We start from the raw sequence: 16,191 nt of genomic DNA, 5'->3' as shown, positions 1-16,191 counted from the left end.
GCTTCGGACGGTGTTATACAACAATAGAACGCCGAGTACTATTCGGTATTATACGTTAATGTTGGTGCGGCTGTTCACCCATATTTTAGCTGGCCTCCCAGGATATATGCTACGACACGTTTTTGAGAACTGTTCTACCGCAGAGTTTCGAATACTTTTAAATTATGCTTTCCGCCATCTAGATTTAATTCTAAGCGTAGGTTGCGAGCAAATGACACTGCAACAAGTTACTGTCCTCTCAGACCAAAGCATCGCCTCTAGTATTGTTGCTTGGTGCTCTCATGGACCTTAATCCTGAGCGAGGATTCCTGACCCCGCGAAGATGGCCTCTGTATTTGATCGCGAAAGCACAAATAACAACCGAGATATTACTCTGATCGGTCAGGACGTATTAGCCTAATACTTCCTAATAGTATTAGGTGCCACCGTGGGAGCCACGTCCCACCTCGATCGATCAAATCTGGGCAATTAATCCCATGTGTCTGGGTGCAACGATCCGCTCGACAGAGGATCGGACTGCGGGGGCATCTTGTTGAAGTCGAATCAACGATTGCAAGAGCGATATCAGTAGGAATTTGGAACGAGTTCGTTGCGATCTCTTCTTCGGAAAACGAACCCTGGGGCCGTTCAACACCAAACTCTTATCAACGCGATGTTTCGTGTCAACTCGATGCATATGGAAGGTGGAGGCACCATGTGGCCAACTGATTGCTTCGAGAGAGTAGCTGACAAGAGAAGCACTGCAACGGAGCACTCTATCTCACGCTGTCAATGTCCGCCCTGTTGTTGTCCGGGTCTGACCGAGGCCTTACTTCTACTGACCCTGCTGTTTCGTTCGCTCGTCCAACGTGAGTCACGAGTGGGGCGTCCAGTGTAGCGCTCAACCATTTCCGCTTTTGCCTCACCAACGAGACCGTCGATACATTTTGGAAAATACCTACGTGAACAGGTCGTACTATACAACAGGAAGGTGAATATGGGCAGCAGACGAATGAAATCGTCGCTGCGGTGCGTCCTGGTTGCACTGCTAGTGATCACTCAAGTGGTTAGCGCTCGCAGCTGGAACAGTACGACGACAGCGCCAACAGCAACGACAGAAACCCCAACCGTGACAACGGCAGCTCCATCCGCATCGACTGCATCAGCAAGTGCTGAAGCTACCGAGACCCCGACAGGTACTGTCGCGGCTGCAACTACTACATCTCCCGCGGACACGGCGTACATTTGCAGTGGCGATGAAGTAGCCCGGCTCACAAAACTCAACGAGAACAACCCGTACTTAATGTCGGAATGTACCAAATCGGCCGGCATCAGTTCGTATACGTTCCCTTTCAACGGGGAGCTCAGCTACGCTCAAATGGTGGCCATGAGCTCCGTCAGCCAGTGCGGATACTACTTCCGAGCGGTGTTGCTGGTTCAGCTCCAGGAATGCGTCGATGCCAACGTCTACATTCGAACGATCGCAGAGACCATCCTCCAGCTTGCCAACACTTCGGGTGACGCACCAACGGAGGCTGAGGTCAATGCAGCGATCGCAGTTCGCAAGGCTTACAACCTGGCTCTTCGAGACGGAGGCGGATCGGCATCGTACTCGGCCACGAGCGGGGCATCGGTTTTAACCTGGAGCATCGAGGGTGACACTATCGACACGACAGCCACGGCCAGCGTCACGGGTCAACTATTATTGAGTACGGACTTGCAGGTCATTGGCACGTACTACGCGTCTCCCGATTCCTCTTCGTCCGCTTCGACCACCTCCTCGATCGAGGATAGAAGGACACCGGGACAGAGCACTGACAGTTCTGCTAGGAAGGAAACTTTCTCGTGGCTCGTAGCGTTTGTAGTCACGTGCACAGCTTTGTTGTTGCAGTCTAGCTAGAATCAACTCAATCCACAATTATCTATCAACACTCGACACCTCAAGCACACATCCAATTCTGTTCCTACACATGTCCGACATCGATTCCGAGCCCTCAAGCTGCTTGCAAATCAACCTGATGCAAGCGTTTATCAGCACAAAATTCAAGACATCAATAATAGATGGCGAAAAAGTCGAAATCTTACGAAAGCACAGAAAAATAAATATGCTAAGAAACTAATTTGAAAAAGTGAAAACCAAACTCTTTATTTTTCAGATCATCCAAGGTGGCGAGACATCCTGCTAACTATGGTCTCGGCAGCTTGGCCATGCCTGCACTTTGTGCTCGGGACATGTTAAGTGAGCGAAGACGCTGAGTTTTACCTCAGCCGTCTTGGCGCACAAATTCATCCATAAAAAAGGAAAGAGCGAGCTTTTTGGTCTTCTCATGAAGAAAGAAATCCACTGCTTACAGAGAAGCACGGACCTCACGGGTGGCGTCCACCATGTTGCGCAGAGCAGCAATAGTCTCGGGCCATTTACGGGTCTTGAGACCGCAGTCAGGGTTCACAACAACCTGCTCGGCCGGCAAGAGGTTCAGGAAGCTCTTGAGCTTCTTGACGATCTCCTCCTTGGGCGGCACCACAGGCGAGTGGATGTCGTACGTGCCCGGGCCCAGGTCACGCTTGTAGCCGATGGCCTTGAACGAACGGATGGTCTCATCGTCCGAGCGAGCGTTCTCGATCGAGTTGACATCGGCGTCAATGGCGTCAATAGCGTGCATACAGTCCGAGAACTCGCAGTAGCACATGTGCGTGTGGATCGAAGTCTCGTTCTTGGCCACAGCAGTCGACAAACGGAAGGCGTCCACGGCCCAGTTCAGGTACTCGTCCTTCTTGGCCGGCTTGAGCGGCATACCCTCACGAAGGGCGGGCTCATCGACCTGGATGACAGCGCACTTGGCGGTCTCAAGGTCAGCGACCTCGTCACGCAGGCACAGGGCGAGCTGGAAGGCCTGATCCTTGCGGCTGATGTCCTTACGGGGGAACGACCAGTTCAGGATGGTCACGGGGCCCGTTAGCATACCCTTGACCGGCTTGGAGGTGAAGGACTGGGCCACGACGAACTCACGCACAGTCATGTCGGCCGGACGCTCCAGGTCGGCGAAGATGATCGGCGGACGCACGCAACGCGAGCCGTAGCTCTGCACCCAGCCGTTCTGCGTGAAGGCGAAACCGTTGAGCTTCTCGGCGAAGTACTCGACCATGTCGGTACGCTCAGGCTCACCGTGGACCAGGATGTCCAGGCCTAGAGCCTCCTGAATGCCGATGTTGTAGGCGATCTGCTCGTCGATCTTGGCACGGTAGTGCTCCAGCGAGATGTCGCCGGCCTTGAGCTTGCGACGCAGAGCGCGGATCTGAGCGGTCTGCGGGAACGAGCCGATAGTGGTGGTAGGCAGCACCGGCAGACCCTTGAGCTGCGAAGGGCGGCGTTCAGCGAACGGCGAAGGGCGCTTGAAGTCGGCCTCCGTCACGGCGGACAGACGCGACTGCACAGCGGCCTTGGCCGGGTTCTTCTCGTAGTAGACGACCCAGTTCTTCTTGGCGGCGTCGATCTCGGCCTTGGCGGCCTCCTCACCGATCTCGGCAACCTTCTTGACAACTTCAAGCTCAGCAAGCTTCTCGTAGGCGAAGCTGAGAACGCCCAGAAGGCCGTCGGTCTCGCCGGCGTTCAGGGCCGACTCGCACTCCGTCGTGTACGGCACGTGCTGCAGCGACGAGCTGGTCTGGATGGTGAGCTGAGAGTTCTCTGAGGCGGCCAGCACCTTCTTGATCTCGGCCACCTGCGACAGGATCGTGTCCGGGTTGAACTTCCACACGCTACGGCCGTCGATCAAACCGGCACCGAGACGCTTGCCAGCCGGGAAGCCGAACTTCTGCAGCACCGACAGGTTGTCACCGCGGGTGAAGTCAAGCGAGATGGCCGACACGGGCGACGTGGCGAACCACTGGTACACGTCGTGATTGATCTCCTCAAAGTACGTGGCCAGGTTGATGGCGACGTTCTCGTGCTGAATGGAACCCTTCTGGTCCTTGGAGCCGTAGACGGTGGCCAGGTGCTTAGCCAACTGGTCGGCCTGAGCGCCAACGAGCGAGGGCTCGTGCACCTGCACCTCCTGCACACCGAGGGTGGCCAGCTCGCTCAGAAGAGTAGTGTAGAGCGGCAGGATCTTGACCAGCAGCTCGTCGAGCGTGGCACCATCGTACTTGCTCAGGGCCAAGTACGTGAGGGGGCCGAGAATGATCGGGACCGTCTTGTTGGGGCCCACGACGGCCAGAGCGCGCTTGACGCTTGCCACGTACGAGCTGAAGTTGGCCTTGGGAGTGGACTTGGCGTTGAGCTCAGGCACCTCGTAGTGATAGTTGGAGTCGAACCACTTGGTCATGTCAAGGGCCGGGATGCCGTCGACGCCACGGGCCATGGCGAAGTACTGCGAGAGGCCGGCAGGCACCGAGGCAAAGCGCTCCGGGGCCAGACCCAGGTAGTAGGTCCAGTCCAGCACGTGGTCGTAGAGCGAGAAGAGGCCGACACCCACGCGGTTGACGCCGGCGTCGACCTGCTTCTTCCAGTTGGCCTCCTCCACGGCGTGGGCCACCTTGTACAGCTCCTCCTCGCTGATCTTGTTGCGCCAGAACTTCTCAAGGGCGAACTTGAGCTCACGGTTGGGGCCCATGCGGGGGAAACCCAGCGTTGCACTGTCAACGGCGACCATCTTGATATATGTGTAGAGCGAGTTTTACGAACTGGGACGGACTTGTGTTTGGAAGTGCGCGCCAGAAAGCAAATGCAGGAATGAAGAGGGCGATGAGATGCTCTTGGTGTTCTTGTCGCTTGGTGCAGGTGTTGCAGGAAGCGGCCGGATGGATGGCTACGGAAAGAGCTTGCGGTGGCAAATGGATCGTGGCAACCGGGCGGGATGACCTCGACGCAGGGCATAGAGCTACAATAGCCGCCCAGCCTGCGGGACCTGCTTGTTGCGCATGCGGAGACTGTCAAGTATCGGAACGTGGAGCACATGCCTTGATGATCTCTGATTCGCTGATTCTAATTTTGACCAATCGTAGTAAATATCACTTCAACTGCGAATGGAAATCAAATCCTAAAGCGACACAGCAACTTCAGCAACAACTGCAACATTCATTGAGTTTCGCCAATACGGCGATCTCCTCGAGGTTCTGTCTGTATGTGAGAGGCGATCGGAAGGATCTCTATCTAGTATAGTCGTCGGTATCACGGTACTCGCGTTTTTTTTTCTCTTTGCTGGCTGCGTCTAAAGCTACGACTCCTTGCTGGCAGGATCTCCATTCACGCGATCGAGGTGGACGAGGTCCAGGATCTGCCTAACGTTGCTGGTGGACGACAGCCACTCCTTGAACTTGAGCTGGATTACCACTTCCATCGTGCGCTTCTTCGTGAGGTCGAACTCGTCGCTGGTCACTAGTTGCCGCAGCGACTCCACCGTCTCGTACTGCTTCCTCACTGCAGCGACGTACTCGGGCGGGATCGGGAATGGCCGCTCAGCAGGGCCAGCTCCTGCTGCCGGCTTCACTGGAACACACACATCGCGGAAAGTCTCGGGCACCTGAAGAGAAACTGGAGGCTTTTCTGTGTCGTTCATACTGTCTGTATAGTAGAGAAAATAACGCGTATGTGAGCGACATCCACGATGTAAAAGATTACCAATTCCGGCAATCATACCTTTATCGCTGTCCAGGTCTAAAAACTTGTTCCAGCTGCCTTGTGACTCGGCATTCCACAGGAACGGTACTGTGGACAACTGCTGCTTCAAACCAACATACTTGGTATTGTAGGGTCCCAGAATCACGCCGACGTTTTCGCCGCTCACAATAATCGGAGACAATGTGTATACGTTGAGACGAGTGTCCAGGCAGTTGCTGCAAAACATGTACAGGTCGTTAGCATGTCGGCCTGCTGTACGCAGTCTAGAAAATTATTTCGTACCTGACGCGGATGAGACCAGAAAGTGACGTGAGCTGTACATTTTCACAGCGTTCCATCGACAAAATTCCCGTGTTCGGTGCTGTGATGATACGGCAGTTCTTGCACGCTGAAATCGTCACATTCGTGTTAGCCAGAACAAATCAGGTTAAGGATAACCTCGGCGGAGCTCAATAGTGTCAAATATGCAGCACAACAAGTACAAGAGAGTTGAAAGGATATCGAACAGGTCCCAGGAGGTAGATGTACGAGTCTTGGCACGAGAAGATGAGGACGTCCGGGCGTTGGCCGCTGTCTTCAGACACCGCGAACTCGTCTGCGCGCTTGATCACCGTCGTCTTCATCAGCTGTGATAGAATGGTAGGCCGGCCTGTCGTTTCTTCTTGAACACTAGACATATCTGCACTTCCATCCAACGAAAAGTCATCTACAGGAGAGATGGCAATAAAAAACACTCGCTTGTCAGCACTGGATCAAACATGCTTAGGACAGAGCAACGAACCGTTCAGGGAAAAGGCAGGTGGTGAAATAGTTGAGAGGTTGTTTTGAGCTGTCGTGGGAGGAGCCACAGAGAACCCCACAGGTGGATACATTTTCTCGTTCAGTGACAAGTGGGTCTTGTAAAATCGGCAAACTTTAGCTCCATTCTCCACGTGAGGCGTAAAATCTTGCGCAGCGTCAGTCTCCGCCATAGCATCAGTATTGTCGGCCTGTTCCCACGTCGGATAGCAAGAACTCAGCTTCAGGTTCTTGTCTACGAGGCTCACATCTCCCAAGCACAGCAAGAAACCCAACAAATCGATCTGATCAGCGCTCACGACCGTCGGAGATTCGTCCTTTAGATCCACCGACGGGTACAGTAATCCAAACAAATCTTCCAGCTTCTCACGAACAAATGACAAGTAATACGAATCGGCAGTCGAGCGGTCTGCCATGCCCACTGTGTGTGGAGATTGTGGAGGCGGCGGACTAGCGCTGCCTCTCATCAGTGGGGATCCAAGAGCGCCCATAATCGGCGATTTGGGCGCTGTAGCAGCAGCCACAGCCCCCGCAGTCTCCAGTGCTGCAGCTGCAGCCAAACTCTCGGCATGTTCGCGATACCACACTGCATTGTACGAGTCCAGCGAGTATTTCGACCTCCACGAGTGCGGCTTGACCGTCTGAATGAACAGGAAAATAGCCATCTTAAATACAGGCACCTCCTCTCGAGAGAGCGACTGCTCTCCTTCCAACGGGGCTGTACAGTCCAGGTTTTCGTTCTTGACGGGGATCATGCGATGGAACTGCACGAGCAACAACCAGAAGGCCTTGTAGTCCTGTTCTCTCCACTGGAAAATGCTCTCCACCGCGTCTTTCCAGACCGCAAACGTGACGGAACTCAAATTGTCGCTCTCCGTGTAAGATCCCTCCGTGTCCAGCATGACGGCGTCGTCTCCAGCTGCTGCGTCTGCGGCCTCTCCATTAGCTGCCTGGATCTTGTTATGAAGCGCATCTAGCGCCTTCTTAACGTTGCCTAGTGTGAGTGAGGCTGCGTATTTCGACGGCAACGGCACGAGGCCGAGCTCGAACAGCTCGAGACGGAGCCAGATGCGCGGCATATCGTCGCGTCGCTTCCTCTTCTTGGCTGGTGGCGCGGGGATAAACTCAGGGACGTCTCGCCCGCCAGTGGCTTTCCTCGTCTCCGCTGGCGTCTGTGTGACGGCGTTAGCATCAGAACTTCTCACGGCCATCAACTTCTACACTCTCTCCGCACCTTCGTGGTAAGCGCACCCCTTGTTCCCGACGCACACGAAGTCGCAGGCAGGGGGGTTCTCCGGTCTCTTGGCTGGCTACTGCGGCGTTCGAGGGCCCCGCGACTCGGACAACGAAGACGATCGATGTGTATGGGCGCTTGAGGCTGAAGCACCACAGGCAATACAAAGAACGAGATAAAGGGGGATTGTTCGGCTGAAGACGAAAGGCTATTTTTAGATCAGCAAGTGACCAATAGGAGAAGAGGAATGGTGACATGATCACTGGATTGGTGAAAAAGATTGGTCAATTTATTATCAGGCGATTGACGTTAAAACGACTTTACGAAAAAACCAAGATGTCAAAATGGCTGCACTACTGACTGTAGACGGATCTGTCCGACGACTGCATGCATCGGCGGTTGCGCTGCAAGACTGAGTGCGCAATGAGCGATTGCTCTTGTGTGAGGTGGTATGTTGCCTCTGCCTGGTTCGACACCTGCACCAACCGCGCGAAAAGCGACGTCCGGTACTGCTCCGCGTCGCTGTCGTCTTGGTAGAGCGAGGATGACACGGTCGACGTCGTTGATCGGGAGCTGCGACGCGACGTGTCCATCAAGTCCTTCTCGAGCGGCACAAGCTGCTTGCTCTTCTTTCCAATCGAGTTGAGCACGTCTCGACCTTCGCCCAGCAGCGCGTCATCGTCTTCGTCCTCGGAAAGCGACACCTTCTCCATAGACGACAGGTTGGACGAGACGCGGATGTCGCTGCGACTGCTGAGGTCCTGCAACTGCGCAGTGATCTTGAGTGTGAAGGCGGTCAAGGATCGATCGCTGCCTGGGATATCCACGTCTTCAGGCTCCTCCTCGACTTGGCAGAACGCGGCGTTCATGGCTGCTGTACGTTGTCCAGTCATGCTGAAGCCACTAGCTTCCGCGCGCAATTCGTCGATGGAAGTCGAGTCCATCTTGGAGATACAAACACGACAGAATTCCGCTCGCATTAGATGCGAGGTCGACGCCGTGTCACGTGCAAGGACATTCTCCTTCAGTCGACACTTTCTGCAGACGTATTTGAAGTTGCAACCTGCACATTCCTGCAGACTCTCAAAGATCGATGTGCTGCCTCGACACACGTCGCAGCATCGGCGAGACAGTCGTCGTCCCCAGCGTCCAGGAGGTGCAATAGCCATCATCTCTGCGAGTTTCTTGGCTCGAGTGCATTCCATTGCGTTCGTGACTGCCAGCAACAGATCCGATACTGCTGGCGTGGAGAAATACGACAACGCCGCGTGGTCCATCTCACCTTGCATGTAGACGCCCACCAGATCGTCCTCCAGCTCCTCAAACACGTAGCAGAGCGACGTCTGCACTCGCTTATGCGTCGACTTGTGCGGGTATTCGGGCAGATCCACCGACTGCATGACGTGGTAGGCCATCCGCTTCCCTGAAGTCTGGCGCACCAGCCCCATCTTGTCAAAGTAGCACAAGTCTCGGTTGCTTGCCACCGATAGTTTGATCGTCGTGCATTTGATGCCCGTGAAGGCGTATGGCTCACACACTGTTTGTCGCTGGACAGCGTAGAGCACTGCGCTCTCTGATAATCTCGGGCATTTGATGGCGTTCATCAGCAGCATTTCCTCTGTGTTCTGGCAGTAGATCCCCTCCATGATGTCGTCGAAGCTGCCGCGCAGAGCTCCAACGCAGCGCAGAGGTATTTGGTCTGACGTAGTAGGGTGGCGGCCACGGAAAAGGCGGACCCCGTGCCGTGACCGAAGACATTTCCATTGTGTCGGGTCGAGGTTATGCTCCACCGTGCCGTTCGCGGCGATGGTTTCACTCAAGGCCTTCTCGGCTCGGTCGTGGTACCGATCGAGTTGGGCAAGCCCAAGAGTGATTGTCGGGTGTTCCGCCCGACGACTGCGGAGCGACATGGAGAGCGCGGGCACTGGGAGACGACGCATGGACCGCTGCGAAGCTCGAGAGCGACTTGTGCTCGATCTTGGTTGGTACGCCATCTCGAAGGCAAATTCGATAATGATAAGGCCGGCAATTTCGTTTGTGGTGAGTGCCACTGGGTGATTGGACTATTATGCGTTGGATATGGCGACATCCGGAGTCATCGCGAGTTGCCCCACACTGACTGGGTGGCCTAAAAAGGTGAGTCGAGATTAGCCGTAGAATCTGCTAGATGACCATCGCTGTAGAGTCGATTTCAGCTTGAACGTTCTAGCTTGAGTGGCAACTTATTAAGAGCTTGCAAGGCGTTGGCGATGCTGTTTGTCGTCGTTGCCAATGGTAATGCCATCGCCATCTAGGTGAAATTTATCTTATTCGCTTCAATGTGGGCTGTAAATCGGACGGAAAGTCAGATGAAGTCGGCAACATGCATTTGTATCGCTTTTATTATGGATAGCGCTAAACAGTAACGCGTGGTGAGGCCTCGAGCGAGTGCAACGTGGCACCGGAGTTAGGGGCTGCGCTTCCGTGGTCAGTGTCACGTCTTCGCAGTCTGCGTGCATGGGCTAGAAAACTGTCAACTGATAGTTCTGAGCACTTTGACGGATTCTCATTTGTCCACAGTAACAAGCGTATAGATTCCTTTGCAAACCAGCATTCTACCCTCATGTACTAGCAAACAAAGTAGTCATTTGGGTTGCCCTTTGGCCAATCCAACATCGAAGTTTCGAAGCTCGTGTAGCCATTGCTCGGTCCAAGACCCCCGGCAACCACTGCGTTGAACACCTTTCAAACAGAAACAACCTCTCTCTTGAGCACTTCTCTCTTCTTGTCAACATGGACACGCAGCTTCCCGTGTTCTCGGGCACATTGAAAGTCCACGCATGCCACTTCTTCTGGTGCGTAAAGTAACTATCGTTATCAGTCCACGACGCCCTCTAACATTGTTGCTTGCAGGACAAAGACACCCGTCCAGTTGACATACCATCGCCAGGATTATCGCCATGCCCTGCCCGTGCTGCTGATCCGACGACCAGGCATTCTCGGCGGTGAGTTTCGCGTTCCTCTCGATCCATGCATCCACCCCGTGCGCCTATTGCCAACGACCAAGCGAACGGCATCTAAACTGGAATTCGCGCTCGAGTACGGATGGCACACCAAGCAGGTTCGTCTACGAGCACCTGACGCCCACATGTATCGACAATGGACAAGTCTCGTGAGGGCAGCACTTGAGTCGGGACGCAGGCCTCTTGTCAGCTGTGACTACACGACCACAGCTGAGCAACCAAAGCCAGACTTTGAGTGCTCCAGCCTGGCGTCAACGATGAACAGTAGCAGCAACGGCACTTCAAGATTCAACGCCACTATCCGACAGAGAGTAATCGAGGACGAACAAGATGTCCATCTGCACCTTGATAATGACTTTGAACGCCGCTGGCATACGCCCAGCGAGTTCTTTGTACTGCATCAAGCCGATTACCAGCCAGACACTACAAGCTCCAGTGATCAAGACCTCGACGTGCATCAACGTAGCTGGTCCCTCTCTCTTTGTAGCATTGCAGCCGTTGGAAGCTGCAGCAGTGATGATTTTCGACAAGATGGCCAGCCTGCGAAAGTCAAGAGGCGCTTCTGGCATTCACTGCGAGCGTATATCAACATCCGCATCGATTGGCCGGCAATCACCCATGAACTTTACCTCCAAGCCAGCGTCTTCTACTTCAACGTCATGTAGCCATATCGTTTTGACCGGGGATACATCACATTACACAAACAGTGACATGGCTGCATTTTTGTCACTAACGCGGGGATTAACAGTCCAAGCCACTCAATGGAGCTGCTGGAGGCGCGCGTTCAATTCGTGCGCGCGGGCGCTCGCTCAGCCCGCACCGTGTCGAAGGTGTACCTGAACCCGAATGATATGGCCCATTTCGGCCTCGAATCGGGCTCTCACGTGGTTCTCCATACTATTCCAGAGGCAAATGGCACACCCAAGCTGCTGGTTTGTGGTATGGCTTGGCCAATGGACAAGATCAAACGCCGTGGAGTCGGTCTGAGCTCCATGTGGGAGGCAGCAGTGTCCGAGCAACAAATTGAGATTGTCACAGTACAACTACTACTACAAACTCCCAGCCCTGTCACCAAGAGCGTGGTGCTGCAGCTAGTTTCCCGTTTGCCCATTCACAAGACGAAGCTCTCGGAGAAGGAACGCACGCTGTTGACGCGCTGCATCGCGACGATGATTGACGGGGCTTTGGTTCATCAAGATGCACTGATTTCACTGCCATTGCATGGTGTGAACACCGTATTTCGCGTGCTGGAGGTTGACGGAGAAAGCAAAGACCAAGGGGTCGTGAGGATTGCGGCAGCCAAAACGGCACTGACAGTGGCATGGGAAGAGAAACAGGAGGAGGTAGCAGTGGAGAAGGACAAAATATCGACAATAAATGTGAAACAGGACGGCTTCGCATCGATCGGTGGACTGCAGGAGGAGCTGAAGGCGATTCGTGAAGTGGTGGAGCAACCACTGACCAACCCCGAAACATTTGAGAGATTTGGCTTGCCAGCCCCTAAAGGAGTCTTGTTGTTTGGACCGCCTGGAACGGGTAAGACCCTGATCGCGAGAGCCTTGGCGAGGGAGTTGAACGCTCGAGTATTCACGATCAACGGTCCGGAAGTTGTGAGTAAGTTTGTCGGCGAGAGTGAAGCCAACTTGAGAGCTGTGTTCGCACAAGCCGCTAGAGAGGCGCCGTCGCTTGTGTTTATCGATGAATTGGATGCTATTTGTCCGAAACGTGACTCCCGTGTGGGCGACATGGAGCGCCGTCTTGTGGCGACTTTACTTACGCTTATGGACGGACTGAGCGGATCGCGTCAGGTTGTCGTGTTAGCTGCTACAAACAGACCCAACGCTCTTGACCCCGCGGTGAGAAGACCTGGACGATTCGATAGAGAAGTGGAGATTGGTATTCCAAGGGCTAATGATCGACTAGCAATTCTACGGGTGGCTCTGAGACGCTTGCCTCATAAACTCACCGACTCGGAGCTTCAAGAGCTGAGTTCAAGCGCCCATGGTTACGTTGGAGCTGACCTCAGTGCACTCTGCAAAGAGGCTGCACTGCTTGCACTCCATCGCGCATTCGCGAGCAACACCCAGTCCACTGGAGCCGTATTGGGCGATACTAATTCACTCCCTCCGTTTGAAGTGACTCTGAGCGACTTGAAGCTAGCAATGCGAGGGATCCGACCAAGTGCTTTACGTGAGATCTCGGTGGATGTGCCTCGTGTGTTGTGGATTGATATCGGTGGACAAGACGCACTTAAACAGGCTTTACGTGAAGCGGTGGAATGGCCGCTACAGCACCCGGAAGCCTTTACACGCATGGGTATTCGACCACCAAAAGGTGTGTTATTGTATGGCCCTCCTGGTTGTAGTAAAACACTGGCAGCGAAGGCTTTGGCCACTGAAAGTGGCATGAATTTTATTGCCATCAAAGGCCCCGAGCTCTTTAGCAAGTGGGTTGGCGAGTCCGAACAACAAGTGCGTGAGGTCTTCCACAAGGCTCGTGGTGCGTCCCCGACTGTGGTCTTCTTTGATGAGATCGACGCTCTTGCGAGTACGCGAGGAACTGGAGGCAGTAGCGGCGCATCGGACCGTGTGTTGAGTCAACTACTGACCGAGTTGGATGGCTTGGAGCCTCTGAAGCGCGTATTGGTGGTGGCCGCTACAAACCGCCCGGATCTATTGGACCCGGCTTTGATGCGACCCGGTCGTATCGACCGTGCACTCTACGTGTCCCCACCTGACGTCCCAGCCCGAGAGCAGATTCTGCAGATCCACACACGGAAAACTCCCTTGGCATCGGACGTCAGTGTGGCCGAATTAGCGATTGCCACCGCCCGGTTCTCAGGTGCAGAGCTTCAAGCTCTCTGTCGTGAAGCTGCTCTACATGCAGTGGAGGAGGACCGGGCCGCCGTTAATGTTGCAAAACGGCACTTTGTTCGTGCGTTAGCGGTAGTGACACCGCAGATCGATGACCGGATGCTGGCGTTCTTCGAGCGCTTCCGGGATGGCCAACGGAGATAGATGATAACCTAACTACTGTAAGAGAGTGTTTGAAAAACGACGATAACGTTTGGTAAACAGTGTCCAGTCCTTTAACTCAAGCGCAACTTGCACGTTAAGACGAAGCACTGCTCACCGAGTAGTCTGCTCTACCGACAGCCTGTCGGTGATGAGCATCATGTGGGTTTGCGCCTCAATTGGTGTTTGCACGAAAACAGTCACTTATAGCTCTATCCATACGGGAACGAAGTCGTCGACGCACGTACTCATCGGAAGGTTCAGGATGCATAAGCCAGTAGTACTAATGTTGCACCGTTCGTTTAAGTGTCGTAAACTGCATCATGGTTTCCTAGTTTTGGTGCCCGCAAACTGTCCGTGTAATTACCCCGCTAAAGTTTCGTTTAGCGTATATCTAGATGGGATACCCATGCACTTCTCGAGATTGTCGTAACTGCACGATCAATATGGGTGAAATCGAGTTCAGTGTCGAAAGACGAGTTCAAAATGTTCATCATTTCATTCAGTGCCGTTAAATCGTAAGCTTTCAAGATAACTTCCCGGAATCGATCTCATCAACTGACCGTGTACAGCATCGTTTTATCGTGCCGAATTGACATATCATCGAAGGTTGTCAGTGACAGTGAATAAAACGTAAGTGGCGTTACTCCTTCGCAACGTAAATACATCTCCACACATGCGTACTTCTCCGATTCTTGATGAGATGTTTCGCGTATGCTAATAGCAGCCGCACTCTAACGCAAGTCCGCGGCGTGAACAATCTCCACAGGCTAGTGAAGAACCAGTTCTGCATTCGTGGCCGTACATATTCGTTCAATGAGAACGCCTCTTGAATGGACCAATTCCATGAACTTCACTAAAACTGGGTCGTTAATGTTGAAGTGTATGTTCAAGACGAACGAGTCAAAACCACATGACTCCGTTTACACTTTTCAAGTGAATTGCAAACCTGAAGCAAGTGAGGCGCAATTACATCTCAACCTTGTAGAATTCTCATTTACGAAATCCCGGAAGATATGGCCGATCTAACCGCCACTCTTTCACGTCAGTCGAAGAGTATTCTCTCCGCTTCGCTACGCCGCCATCAAGCCGAGCCTCCGATCGTGAGCCTAGATCTGCCTGAACTCGATCGTTATCACGATCGCGCCGAGCACGCACTGACCGCGACCATTGCAGCCTATGGTCAACTTGGCCACGACGTCGCCACCACACATTGGAAATATCTTCGGTCACGGCACGGTATTCGACTTTTTCGTGGGCGCTATTTAAACTGCGATAGACGGACGCCGTTGTTCTGCATGGGGACACTATATGGTCGTTTCGATGATGTCCTTGAAGGTATCTACTGCGATAATACCGAGGATATGACGCTCATGAATGCCATCAAGTGTCCCCGACTCGCCGAAAGCGCCGTACTGTATGCGGTGCAGAAGACAACCACCTTAGATCCGTACGCCTTCACGGGGATCAAGTGGACAACGATCAAGCTGCCGGTCGGCAGCAACCGAGATTTGTGCTACTTCGACAAAATGGGAATGGTGCGCCAGAAGTCGGGGAAGCGGTTGGCATACCATGTCATGCAGTCGGTGGATCTGTCCCAACACGCACAAAAGTCGACGCACAAACGCGAGAAAGTGTCGTTGTGTTACTTGTTCGAAGAGCTGGTAGATGGCCTAATTGGTGTATACATGCAGGGCGAGATCAACTACATTGCACTCTCCTATTTCGTCAGGATTGCTGTATCGGACGTGCTATTGGCACAGATTACCGGTGCATTGGATTGCGCTCGGGCAAAGAAACTAGCTCTTATGATCTCGGCCACCTCCAACGGCGTACCGCCAGCTGAAGCACGTCGAAGGAAGACGTGCTACGTCTGTAAAGGCAGACCACCAATTTTCGAGAACAATGTCAATTGCGCGGGATGCAATGAATGCGTCTGCAAGAAGTGCCGCTGCAGGGAGCGGGCTCTTGTTCGGGACACAGGATCGAGCCTTTGTGTCCAGCGAGCTGAGTTCTGCAGCGTTTGCATTTCAAAGATAAACTTGTCGTCTCTCGACCACATTCGCGTCGAAGCCACCGGAGAAAAAATGTTTGAGCAGATCAAGGAGACACACAGTTCAACTTTTTGCAAAATTGACGAAGAGACCGAAGACGTGAACGGAGACATCCAGAACAGCCATCAGATGCTGGCATCGTTCGTGCACAGAGTCTCAATTCAAATGCAGGAATTGAACACGGGAAGCGATTACCGAGCATCCAACTTGTCGTCCATAGGGAAAACTTCGTTGGCGGAAGAATATGACGATGTTCTCGACAGCGACAGTGAGGATGAAGACGTGCTCAACGCGAGTCGCTTGGGGAATAACCAATTCGTTACCACCGACAAGACAGCAGTGGAGTTCTCGCGACGGAGTAACTCCACGACGTTTAGATCATCGTCCTCGTTTTGTCACGACGAGGATGATGTTGAATTTTACCCTCCCTCGCTATTCGAAAAGCTTGACTCAAACCACGTTTGATGCACTACGCTGAACGTAGACGACA

General features: G+C 53.5%; 7 protein-coding genes across 8 annotated transcripts; 4 read left to right on the top strand and 3 right to left on the bottom strand.

Moving 5' to 3' along the window:
- Nucleotides 1-976: 976 nt before the first annotated feature.
- On the top strand, nucleotides 977-1,879 carry PPTG_10292 (hypothetical protein; the record flags this gene model as incomplete). Its single annotated transcript, XM_008904956.1, has 1 exon — nucleotides 977-1,879. The coding sequence occupies one exon, from the start codon at nucleotides 977-979 to the stop codon at nucleotides 1,877-1,879; it is 903 nt and encodes a 300-aa protein (XP_008903204.1).
- Nucleotides 1,880-2,094: 215 nt separating this feature from the next.
- Nucleotides 2,095-4,893, bottom strand: PPTG_10291 (5-methyltetrahydropteroyltriglutamate-homocysteine S-methyltransferase). Its single transcript, XM_008904955.1, has one exon. The coding sequence runs from the start codon at nucleotides 4,629-4,631 to the stop codon at nucleotides 2,328-2,330; it is 2,304 nt and encodes a 767-aa protein (XP_008903203.1). The 5' UTR covers nucleotides 4,632-4,893; the 3' UTR covers nucleotides 2,095-2,327.
- Nucleotides 4,894-5,036: 143 nt separating this feature from the next.
- On the bottom strand, nucleotides 5,037-7,848 carry PPTG_22581. Of its 2 annotated transcripts, XM_008905182.1 has the most exons (6): nucleotides 7,632-7,848; nucleotides 6,381-7,569; nucleotides 6,101-6,305; nucleotides 5,882-6,004; nucleotides 5,618-5,814; nucleotides 5,037-5,542 (listed from the first exon to the last, which is right to left on the bottom strand). In XM_008905182.1, exons 2-6 carry the CDS (start codon nucleotides 7,474-7,476, stop codon nucleotides 5,196-5,198), a joined length of 1,968 nt encoding a protein of 655 aa, XP_008903430.1. In that variant the 5' UTR covers nucleotides 7,477-7,569; nucleotides 7,632-7,848; the 3' UTR covers nucleotides 5,037-5,195. The 2 variants fall into 2 exon arrangements, with proteins under 2 accessions (XP_008903430.1, XP_008903429.1); XM_008905181.1 differs by having other exon boundaries at nucleotides 6,381-7,848.
- Nucleotides 7,849-7,898: 50 nt separating this feature from the next.
- On the bottom strand, nucleotides 7,899-9,647 carry PPTG_22580 (hypothetical protein). The gene has a single exon (XM_008905180.1). The coding sequence runs from the start codon at nucleotides 9,623-9,625 to the stop codon at nucleotides 7,985-7,987; it is 1,641 nt and encodes a 546-aa protein (XP_008903428.1). The 5' UTR covers nucleotides 9,626-9,647; the 3' UTR covers nucleotides 7,899-7,984.
- A 756-nt stretch (nucleotides 9,648-10,403) lies between these two features.
- On the top strand, nucleotides 10,404-11,298 carry PPTG_10289 (hypothetical protein; the record flags this gene model as incomplete). The annotated part of the gene is made up of 2 exons (XM_008904954.1): nucleotides 10,404-10,465; nucleotides 10,524-11,298. 2 exons carry the CDS (start codon nucleotides 10,404-10,406, stop codon nucleotides 11,296-11,298), a joined length of 837 nt encoding a protein of 278 aa, XP_008903202.1.
- Nucleotides 11,299-11,394: 96 nt separating this feature from the next.
- PPTG_10288 (hypothetical protein) lies at nucleotides 11,395-13,650 on the top strand (the record flags this gene model as incomplete). Its single annotated transcript, XM_008904953.1, has 1 exon — nucleotides 11,395-13,650. The coding sequence occupies one exon, from the start codon at nucleotides 11,395-11,397 to the stop codon at nucleotides 13,648-13,650; it is 2,256 nt and encodes a 751-aa protein (XP_008903201.1).
- A 1,013-nt stretch (nucleotides 13,651-14,663) lies between these two features.
- Nucleotides 14,664-16,166, top strand: PPTG_10287 (hypothetical protein; the record flags this gene model as incomplete). The annotated part of the gene is made up of 1 exon (XM_008904952.1): nucleotides 14,664-16,166. The coding sequence occupies one exon, from the start codon at nucleotides 14,664-14,666 to the stop codon at nucleotides 16,164-16,166; it is 1,503 nt and encodes a 500-aa protein (XP_008903200.1).
- Between the last annotated feature and the right edge of the window lie 25 nt (nucleotides 16,167-16,191).

The sequence above is a fragment of the Phytophthora parasitica genome (assembly GCF_000247585.1).
Source record: "Phytophthora parasitica INRA-310 unplaced genomic scaffold supercont2.19, whole genome shotgun sequence".
NCBI lineage: Eukaryota > Oomycota > Peronosporomycetes > Peronosporales > Peronosporaceae > Phytophthora > Phytophthora nicotianae.
The sequence above is the reverse complement of the archived record's forward strand: the minus strand, read 5'-3'. Positions and strand labels throughout refer to the sequence as shown.

Excerpts from the sequence above, each read along its gene's own strand:
- PPTG_22581 (XM_008905181.1), bottom strand. The coding sequence starts at position 7,608 with ATGGCCGTGAGAAGTTCTGATGCTAACGCCGTCACACAGACGCCAGCG. Across the intron at positions 5,815-5,881 it reads TCTGGTCTCATCCGCGTCAG|CAACTGCCTGGACACTCGTC; the intron begins GTACGAAATAAT and ends CATGTTTTGCAG. Across the intron at positions 5,543-5,617 it reads AGACCTGGACAGCGATAAAG|ACAGTATGAACGACACAGAA; the intron begins GTATGATTGCCG and ends TCTACTATACAG.
- PPTG_10291 (XM_008904955.1), bottom strand. The coding sequence starts at position 4,631 with ATGGTCGCCGTTGACAGTGCAACGCTGGGTTTCCCCCGCATGGGCCCC.
- PPTG_22580 (XM_008905180.1), bottom strand. The coding sequence starts at position 9,625 with ATGGCGTACCAACCAAGATCGAGCACAAGTCGCTCTCGAGCTTCGCAG.